At 38.5% G+C, this 10,541-nt stretch overlaps 1 protein-coding gene across 1 annotated transcript; it reads left to right on the top strand.

The window, feature by feature from the left end:
• Nucleotides 1-128: 128 nt before the first annotated feature.
• Nucleotides 129-10,235, top strand: LOC134793204 (ATP-dependent DNA helicase Q5-like). Its single transcript, XM_063764786.1, has 12 exons — nucleotides 129-444; nucleotides 973-1,619; nucleotides 2,064-2,169; nucleotides 3,019-3,119; nucleotides 3,493-3,552; nucleotides 3,838-4,028; nucleotides 6,005-6,211; nucleotides 6,589-6,796; nucleotides 6,886-7,095; nucleotides 7,801-7,960; nucleotides 8,039-9,430; nucleotides 9,927-10,235. Exons 1-12 carry the CDS (start codon nucleotides 351-353, stop codon nucleotides 10,025-10,027), a joined length of 3,477 nt encoding a protein of 1,158 aa, XP_063620856.1. The 5' UTR covers nucleotides 129-350; the 3' UTR covers nucleotides 10,028-10,235.
• The last annotated feature ends 306 nt before the right edge of the window (nucleotides 10,236-10,541 follow it).

The raw sequence follows: 10,541 nt of genomic DNA, 5'->3' as shown, positions 1-10,541 counted from the left end.
TGTGGCAAAAACTTTGAATATTTTATGATACGATATACGATACACATTTTATTAAAATATCTAAAGCAAATGTCTAACAAAGTTTAAATTTTTGCGGGTGTCTGGTTCTGCAGTTGGACAGCCTGATCTGAACGGTCTGATAAAAGTTAGCGGTTGGCGGAATTTCTATGGCAATTCGCAAATGTCAGATTGATTTTGAGGTTGTTTTGATAATTGTTATTTTTGTTGAAAATACTTGCATATATTTAAATAAATAATGTGTTATGATGATAACACAGTTCACTGTGTTGTGTGTTTAAAATTAAGTGAAATACCTGTTACGACTGTGCGACAAAAAGAAAGTCTTCGATATGGATAATATAACACAGAAACTGTCGCAGTATTTTGGACACCGAAAGTTTAAAAGTGAACTTCAAGAACGTGCTGTAAGGGCGGTAGCTAGAGGTAAGCGTGTGAAACAGACAAATATGTATAAGAGTTCAGTAATAATTTATAAATAAACACCAAATATTACACGCAATATTTTTTATACTGCTATATTTGGTAAGAACACAAAGGTCTTGTATTGCACGAGAAGAATCACGCTTCAAAATAGTCGTATTATATCAGTGCTGCCAAATTAAAGATGCGATAGGTATGATAAAATCGCACTTTCTTTTTGTTTTCTTTTATCTCATTATTATCAGTTATTATCAAACAAAAACAACAAATTGAAAAGGGATTTCAAAATAATTGTTATTATATTTGTAATAAATCTTGAAAAATATCTTAATTAATTATTTAATCTCAGTCATCAAGTCACAATTTTATTATCAAAATATAAAGACTAAATAAGGTCTTAAAATGCAATGCAAACTTATCTTTTATCAGGCAAGATGCTACAAAGATTATTTTCCTATCATTTTATTTATTTTTTAACTTCATTATACTTACTGGCTCAAAACTTGAAAGATTTATAATGTACACTTACAGGGGTCCATGATGTGTATGTGTCCATGCCCACGGGCTCGGGCAAGTCCCTGTGCTTCCAGCTGCCTGCCATGTTGCAAGACAACAAGGTGGCTATTGTGTTCTCACCACTGCTGGCCCTGATCAAGGACCAGATAGACCACCTCACCAAGATCAAAATCACTGCAGAATCAATCAACTCTAAAATGACTACAAAAGATAGAGAAAGAGTGCTAAATGATTTGAGAAGTATGAAGCCCAACACAAGGTTTCTTTATGTAACGCCTGAGCAGGCTGCAACAGCGACTTTCAAATCATTGATGGAACATCTCATTAAGTATAAGAAGATCTCATATGTAGTTGTTGATGAAGCTCATTGTGTCAGTGAATGGGGTCATGACTTCCGGCCAGATTATTTGAAGTTAGGTGATCTGAGAGAGAAATATAAATCTGTGACATGGGTTGCCCTAACTGCTACAGCGAGTTCAGAAGTCACCAAAGACATAATGGCAAATCTCAAGCTTCTGACCCCGGTAGCACAGTTCAAGACGCCTAGTTTTAGGAAGAATTTATTTTATGATGTTGTTTATCAAAATTGTATTGATGATGAAATTGGACATTTAATGGAATTTTTAAAGAAGAGTTTAAAGGAGGATGAAAATGTTAAGCCAGTGAGTTTCACAGATTTTGTAAATTTACTTTTCACCTATATCACCTATATTCGAAAAAGGGCTTTTTCTTCCCCGCTAGGAGGGATCAAAGTGGCACTTTTCTTCCCTGCTAGGAGGGATTAAAGTTGTACTTTTTTGTTCTAGGACACGATTTTTTCTTTCTTGCATACTATTTTTTTTGGTCAAATAATACATATTTTGTGAAAAGCAGTATGTGTCACACGGTATCAAAATTATTTCGTCTTGGGCGTTAACACTTGAATCCCTCATTATGCTCAAGATTCTACTTTAGAATCCATCGCTTCATTCAGGATTCAATGTACGCCCTTGACGGAAATATATCATTTTGATCCATTGTAACACAAACTACTATTTTTGTTGCTTTTATTCTAACTTTTTGTTGACATTATGAAATATTCTAATACAATTTTTGTTATATTTCAGAAAGACAATAATGCTGTTATTGTTTACTGTAGAACTCGCGATCAAACTGAGGAAATATCAAATATGCTGAACAAAAGAGGTTTACCATCATTGGCATATCATGGAGGTATGTACCTACTCTATGTACCTATGGAAAATTTCATGTTAGGTAAATATGTGGATAGTAGCTGTTCAAGCAATGCATGCAGCTGTTGTTTGATCAGGTTTATATTATTTGACGTTTAACTCGAAACGCAGTCTGCCGCCAAATAAACAAATTTTACCTGAGCTATGTAGGGTAATTGGCCAGTGACTGGCCACCTGTTAGTAACTGGCCACCCTAAACTAAAAATGAATTATATTTACTTATAAACAGAATTTATTTTAGTATAAGGTGGCTAGTTATTGAAGGCTGATGGCCAGTTATTGAAACCTTATACTAAAATGCATTCTTGAGTAGGTTATGGCACCGACATAAGTTATTGTATATAGGTAAATCAAATTCATTTTTAGTTTAGGGTGGCCAGTTACTGGTGAATTACCCTAAATGTTTATTTTTGTGGAAAGTTTGTTTTCTCTTATGACTATTTTTGATCCAATATTATTTTTATCGCCAGCACATAAATACATTTGTTTGGCCGTTGGCCAAAAAGCTTGCAAACAAATTCCACAATTGGGGATGTAAAGGGCGTTTTCGTATTGGCTTAAATAGTTGCGAGAGACAATTGTCCAGTACAGTACATACTAAACCTCTCAACTCCCAAGAATCTTAAGTTTGCCAGCCAAAAAACGACCTTCAAGTTTAAAATTATTGGGTTCTATTTGACATCTCAATATCGCTTTGATGGGAAGTCAATATATTCAAGATGGAAGAGGCCTCCTTATTTTTTCCCAGTAGTAGTTTCTCGTCCATCAGAGCCTGTTGTATGCAATAATTTGATGATATAATCATTACCCCTGTCACGAAACTCTGCAGGTATGAAATCCGCGGAGCGCGTGTCTGTGCAGGAGCGCTGGTCGCGCGGCGAGGTGCCGTGCGTGTGCGCCACCGTCTCCTTCGGCATGGGCGTGGATAAGGTCAGATCATGCTACTATAGTGTAGCACTAGCATCTAGCCAACTATTGATCTTTAGAGGGCGAAAATGGAGGCGTGCGCAACAGATGTCCATAAACAACGACCCGTTTCTCGAGGGAATTCCTGCGGGAGCAGTCCGGTCTTTTTGAGTATGAAGGAGTAGGTATTAATTATTTTTAGTACCTATTTTAACATAACAGCTTCTCGAACATTGTAGTAAATGTGTTTACTGTAAGTTCGGAAATAGAAAGATAACGGCGCGGTTGACAAATAGTATCGCTGCTACCAAGTAGGTTTAATTTTGAAATGCGGGTAACGTATTTGTGTAAATTGCATGAATATATGTTATTGATGTATTTATCTAAATGTGTGTAGGCGACCGTGAGAGCTGTGGCGCACTGGGGGCTGGCTCAAAACGTCGCGGCCTATTACCAGGTACGTTAAAGGGCTGTTCATTGCACTATTCTTCCTTAACTTTTCATCAGTAATAGAAAACAAGCAATGAAATTTTAATTCGCATATCTTTTTCGTCGAATAACCCCAATTTAAACCCACTAAATTAAAAAAAAAAATACCCAAGTAAAAAAACCAAAGTGACTTTAAATGTTAACTGCAAGAGATCCCTTAAAGGCAAAAGTTCGCTTTTGTACATATTTTATTTTTATTGTAGTTTCCACCTGTTCTATAAATCGTCTAATCAAACAATGACAATCATCCCAGGAATCAGGTCGCGCCGGCCGCGATGGGAAGCCGTCATTCTGCCGCGTGTACTACTGCCGCTCGGAGCGCAACGCCGTGGACTTCTTGCTGAAGACGGAGCTCGGCCGCGCCAAGACGCCCGACCAGAAGAAACGCTGCAAGAACGCCTACAAGAGCTTCGAGATCATGGTCAACTACTGCGAGCAAATCAGGTTAGGTTTATTCAAAATATACGTATTAGGATAGAAAAGTTTTTTTGTAAAATAAATATTACATAAATCATCAGCGAATTAGCGTATCGCCGGTCAGTTTCCTAATTCGTCAATTTTGCTGATTCAACAGTTTACCTTCTGGTCATTTTCACTAGGTTGACAATTTCGCTAGTGGGTCATTTTCCTAAACCTTCAGTTTACTCTTTCGCCAGTTTTGCTAGGCTTCAGTTTCGTAAATTTGCTAGTTTCCTTATGTGCTAATTTAATTATTCGTCAGTTTGGTCGAATGGTCATTTCCCCTAGATAATCGGTTTCTATATTCGACAGTTTCACTAGTTGCCAGGGTCTTATAGTCGTGTTTCGGTGTATAAAATATACCTTGGGATTATTGTGTCCCGCGTACCGTAGTGCCTTGTATCACCAGATAATCTCAACACAAGCCTTATTGAGCTTACCGTGGGACTAGGTTGATTTGTGTAAAGATTGTCCTATAATATTTAATATCTATTTATTATTCCATCAGTTTTAGTGTAAAATAAGACATGACTATGTTTTTTTAAAAAGAATATGGCAATGTGGTTTAAAAATATTAAACTTACATTTCGTGACTTTTAGCTGAGTACAAAAATATGTCTTGTATCGCCTTAAGATCGCCTTAAAAACAGCTGGGTTCCTAGTTTACTACGGAACCCCAAAAAAGTAGCAAATCATAAACATGACGAGATGGGAAAACTGACAAACTAAACTATCAGATGAACCATGGTATAATAATATACTCCGCCTGGTACTCCATTCCGAGATTCGCGTATGACCTAACTGACACGCGCCTACGTCATCATGCTGTTTACAGGTTCTCAAACTTTGAAATGTGGGAGAATTTTAACCAACGGTGAAAATTATTTTAACGGCATTAATTTTAAGTTATTTATGTAGAAACATAGTAAAATAAAACAAATCTAATGTATTAAATTAAACTTTATTTATCTATACAAGACAAACGTTTAAAAAACTAATTCACAGTTACACATTAATTACCAAGCTTACGACGTGAAAAGTTTGGAAAACACTGCGACTGCTGACACTGAGCGAGAAGGAAATAACAATTAACACGCGTTCGACAAGGATGACGGTCAGGGCATGAAGTTATCTAGATCCGAATTGTCAAATGTCCCCAGCGCTATCCTGTGCTGCCAGTAGTATAAACAGAATTACCCGAAAGTCTGAAATTTCTTTCGTGAATCGGAAGATATTGCTAACGAGTAATTAAAAATGACGTGTTATTGTAAAATTTAAGCTAAAATACATATAAATGAAAATTATAAAATTATAAAGAAATATTTTAACTTATTAACCATAGGTATAATGTACCCATGTAACATGTTATGTTGAAATAAAGTGGCAATGTTATTGTGACGTAATCGCGTGTCACTCTGGGAATGGAAGACCATGTTTTATTAGACCATGAGATGAACAAGGAAAGTAACGGATTGGGAAAATGACGAAATAGCAAAACTGACAACTTAAGATAATTGAGGAATAAGGAAGTTTGCGACTCAAGAAACTGGCTTAATAGGGGCTCTGACAATTTAGTGAAACTGGCAAAAAAGGAAATTGGTGAATTAAGAAACAGTCTAATCATTAAACTGTTGAATCAGCAAAATTGACGAATTAGGAAACTGACCGGCGATACGCTAATTCTCATCAGCTTTTCCCCACAATATAAGGCCGTAAGTAATTATACTATGGAAGTAACCAAAGTAGAGCAACCACGGGCCTACTTTATGTACTCGACGCCCACCGACGCTACAGCGAGGGGAGGAGGAAACTACGTCACGGCGAGAAGCGGAGCGACTACATAGAGGTTGGCGACATCTATTGATCGGACAATGGACGTTGCTCTCTCATAATGATCTCAGGCGGAGAACGGAACACATAATATATGATTTTGTAATAAGAGTACTTTTTTAAATCCACAGATGTCGACACAAAACGTTCGCGGATTTCTTCGGCGAGGAGTCGCCGAAATGCGTAGACCGCTGCGACGTCTGCGCCGACGAGCGAGCGGTCAGGCGAGCGCTAGACCAACATCAGAGGAGAGCCATGTCGGCGCGGCTACAGGGCGGGCTGGTGTCTAATGTCGACCCCGCGCAGCTGTACGGGGAGGGGCGGTACGGGCAGAAGAGGTGAGTGCTATGGACACATATGTAGGTTAGAGAAGGATGCAACATCAGAGAGGAAATTGGGCACGTTAAGTCGTCACATCAACATGCATAAGGGCTGATTTAGACGGCGCGCGAACTCGCATGCGATTTTAGTTACATTGCGGACTGTTTGGTTACGTCCAATTCAACCGACCGATCAAAACTCGCAATGTAATGTAACTGGCATGCGAGTTCTCGCATCGTCTAAATAAGCCCTAACTCAGTCAGTCTTGTTGAGCATCAGCGGATGTCATGGCTATTAAAGCGTTGAAAATGTAAAATTTACAAAGGAATTAATTTCATCATTTGTATTTATTTTTATTATGCCCTAAAATAAAAATAATACTATTTGTTTACAGGGAAGCGGATGCATACGGCGCCGATGACAGCGGCTCGGACAGCGAGGAGAGCCGCCGCCGCGTCGCGCAGGAGACGCGCTCGCTCATACTCGAGGAGTTCGCCAAAAGAAAGAAGAGTACAGAGAAGGACAAAAGAAAGGATAAAGATGGCGACGAACAGGCTGCTAAATACTCCAAGTGCAGGGCCGCGGAAAGCACGGGCACAAAGGTATGTTTACTGAAATAACTACAACTTTAAATACTATTGATTTTCTGTAGGTTTTAATGTTTTGAGTCCAAACAAGTTTTTAATTTCAGGTAAATGGGCTAACAGTGGCAACCCGCGAGAGCTACCTGTCCCTCGTGAAAGACGCGTTAAACAACAACATGGCGGCTATGAAAGGGAGGGAGGAACCGGTGCACCCTCTCACTCGCACCGACGTGGAGCAGTGCGCCGCAGACTTGGAGTATGAAGCGTTCTGCGCCAGCACCGTCATCAGTCTTTACCGCCGCGCTGTTCTCAAAACGGTGTGTAATAACGGCTTAAATATACATAACAGAGTTCTTCAAACCGTATATGCTGTTCTATGGGAAGTCGCCGGGGCCCGCAAATCATAGGTGAAAATAGTATTTTATACAATCGTGATATATTAATGGAGAGCTTTTAAGTCGATTACCGTGTTAAGGCCACGATGCAGCTGCTGAGTGGCCTTAGTGGGTACGAGATTGAAAAGCTTGATTATATCACTATTGTATACAATACTTTTTCTACGAGTCAACAAAATGTTTAGCCCTCTTGACCGCGGCGAGCTGTGATTGGTTAATTTCATTATAGAATAAACCGTATCGAAGTGAATATTATGGTTGAGTTGGGAGCCCAAACATTAAAAGTTGGTATACAATTGCAATTTGGTATACGAAATCTTAATTCAAAGATTACAGTCGACGAGTAGAAAAATAAACATTACGTACAACCCATAGGGGTTGTCAATGGGACAACCAAACATTTTGTACACGTCGCCCATCCGCCATACCGCGTACGAGTTCACCCGTTCAACATTCAAGTAAAACGCGACATTAATCTTTAAGTCAAAGCAGTGTTTAAGAAGAGTTTACTGACCCGAATGGCATTACTTTCAAATGAAACAACCCTCTACCCGGAGTGGTATCCTATATAATTAACATCCTATAGTTACGTTATTAGATACATCACCAACACCACTTTCATTTCAGATATCTTCGATAAAATCTCACGACGACAGTCTCTATCCGGCGCTCAAAACCTACGAACCGAAGAAACGTAATACTCTCAGAGAGTTTGTGAAGGAGTTTGAACAATCGAAGCAGGGGAAGAAGAACATGGGCTTTGTCACAGCGGCCGAACTAGAAATGGGTATGTTAAGTCTAAATCTTTACATCAATTTACTTTTGCCTTTTCATAATTATATATTTTATTTATTTTATGTCGTAGAATCGAAAAAAGAAGAAAGAGTTCTCTCTAAAGCGGACAAAGAGGCACAAAGAAAAGCGAACTCTTTCAAAAGAGACCCGTTTCAACAAACAAAGTTGCAGAGCTTCTTCAAAAAGGCCTCTCAAATATCTTCAGATAATACTCCCGATGAAAGTGAGGATGACGCACTTTTCATAGACGACAACAAGAGCCCGTGTGAAGACACATTCAAACTGGAAGACACTAAAGATGTTACATCTAAACACGCAGAAGATATTCACAACAACACCACCTTCAAGATAGAAAATAACTCTGAACCTGAAGATAATATTGAGACAACCGATGATTCTAAAAATGACTCTAAAGAAGATTCTGAAACGAAAACTTTTGTGATCAATATTACGTTGCAAGGTGTGCCTAATAAAGATAAACATAGCAGCAAAAACAATAAAGAATCGAAACATTCAAAGAGTGAAAGCCACAAGAAAGAGCCTGAACGACACAAATCTGATAGAAAACATAAAGAGCATAAACATAACAAATCTAATGAAAATAAATCACCTAGTAAATCACCAAAACAAGCAAAAAGAAAACTTAAAGATTTGTTTGGAGAATCGTCTGGAAGTGACGAAGAAAAACCGGAAGTTAAGAAATTTAAAACAGAAGAGAAAAAACGAAAGGATAGCAAAAAGCACGAAGATAAGAAGCATCACAAAAAGACTGACCATTCGCATGAAAAGAAACCCATAGAAACGGTTGCTCCAAAAGAACAAATTAAACCAGAACCGATATCAATCGCAGAGGACAATAATTCAGGTAGTGAGTCAGAAAAAGAGCTAGTTATAGATGATCAAATTGAATCTAACAACGAGAATAAAACAGAAAAAAGTATTGAAAATATTTCATCCGAGCAATCTCATAATTCATCAGCAGCCAGTTCTAACCCAGTGGAAATGAGCGAGGAAGACGCAAAGTTGGACAAAGCGCACCAGCTCAGCAAAGAAGCCGACAAAGTATTACAAGCGCTGAAAATGTTCTCAGAAAATCCACCCGAACCAGTAGTTATAGAAAAGCCTGTAGAAAAAGAAAAGCCTATTAAAGAGCCGATCTCTCCTACTAAAACAAAAACATCACATAAGCATAAAAGTGATCATCACTCTAAAGATAGAAGTAAGTTAAGTTTAAGACGTAAATCTAAAGAACATAAGGAACATAAAGAAAGGCATAAGGAGAAAAAACATAAAATTGAGAAGATAGTGAAGGAGGAGAAGAAATCTGAGAAGGTGGACGTGGCGGGGCTGGTGGTGAAGCTGCTGATGCCGTACTACAAGAAGAAGAAGATCGACAACCGGGACCTGTTCAAGGTCACGGCGCGGCACATCGTGCACCAGCTGCTGGCCATACAAGTCACCGGTAAGACTACAGTCTGATATATTACAGTTTTAAGGCTCATTTAGACGGCGCGAAAACTCGCATGCGAGTTTCATTTATTGATTGTTAGGCTGAATTGGTTGTAACCAATAGTCCTCAATGTACATACGAGTTCGCGTGCCGTCTAAATCAGCCCTAGGGTCCATTGATATCTACAGACATTGAGCGTGCCAGACACTTGCCGTGCTTTTTTTTACTAATATTGAGTTGTCTGTCGGTGTCTGCGCGGCCGTTATTGTCAACAAAGTATAAGTACTTTTATATATATAACTAGCGACCCGCCCCGGCTTTGCACGGGTTAACAAATTAACAAATTATACACCTAAACCTTCCTCAAGAACCACTTTATTAATAGGTGAAAACCGCATGGAAATCCGTTTAGTAGTTTTTGAGTGCGAACAAACACACAAACAGACAGACGCGGCGGCGGACTTTGTTTTATAAGGTGTAGTGATTTAACACGATGTTATTTTTGCAGAGGAAGCGGCTATCGACATGTTACTCAAGAAAGCGTTTAGCAAAGAAATAAAAATCGAGAATGAAAGTGACTTGGCGGTGAAGCTGAACCTTGGCCAATGACGGTTTCTGTTTTATTTATATAGTATTTACATTATTTATATTTATTGTCGCGGTTGTGTGATTATTCCCTACATAATAAAATTATTTTTATGGTCAAGCATGAGATAAGAAATATCTTGTTTGTAAATAAGCTTAATACAGCTATTTTATTGTTGTAACAAATGGTTTGATTGATCAAATCACGATTAAAACCACTGTTTCTCTAAAATGATTTCAAGTATGATTTCAACTAATTCCACTATTAATGCAACTAATTAAATAAATATTCTTATAATAAATTGTCCATTTTACGCTAATTCACAAAATATCATGTAGATCCACTTATTTTAGAAATCCTGCGGCAGTAGCATGGTCGCGTTTTATCGCCTGGTGTGTCATGCGTCTCTTTCGCACTTGTATGAACGTGGCAGGCATGGTGACAATGCTACCGCCGCTGATGTCTACCCAGACGGAACTTTGCTGTTTGCGGACATTTGGTATGCGTGCGCGGAGTCGAAGCGAACAACACGTAGAG

This window comes from Cydia splendana, chromosome 1 (genome assembly GCF_910591565.1).
Source record: "Cydia splendana chromosome 1, ilCydSple1.2, whole genome shotgun sequence".
Classification (NCBI taxonomy): domain Eukaryota; kingdom Metazoa; phylum Arthropoda; class Insecta; order Lepidoptera; family Tortricidae; genus Cydia; species Cydia splendana.
Note: the sequence above shows the minus strand (reverse complement) of the source record. Positions and strands in the feature narration are given on the sequence as shown.

Bases quoted from the DNA above. Each gene is read 5' to 3' on its own strand.
- LOC134793204 (XM_063764786.1), top strand. From the start codon at position 351: ATGGATAATATAACACAGAAACTGTCGCAGTATTTTGGACACCGAAAG. The intron at 2,170-3,018 runs GTATGTACCTAC...GAAACTCTGCAG, and splicing joins ATCATTGGCATATCATGGAG to GTATGAAATCCGCGGAGCGC. The intron at 4,029-6,004 runs GTTAGGTTTATT...TTAAATCCACAG, and splicing joins AACTACTGCGAGCAAATCAG to ATGTCGACACAAAACGTTCG.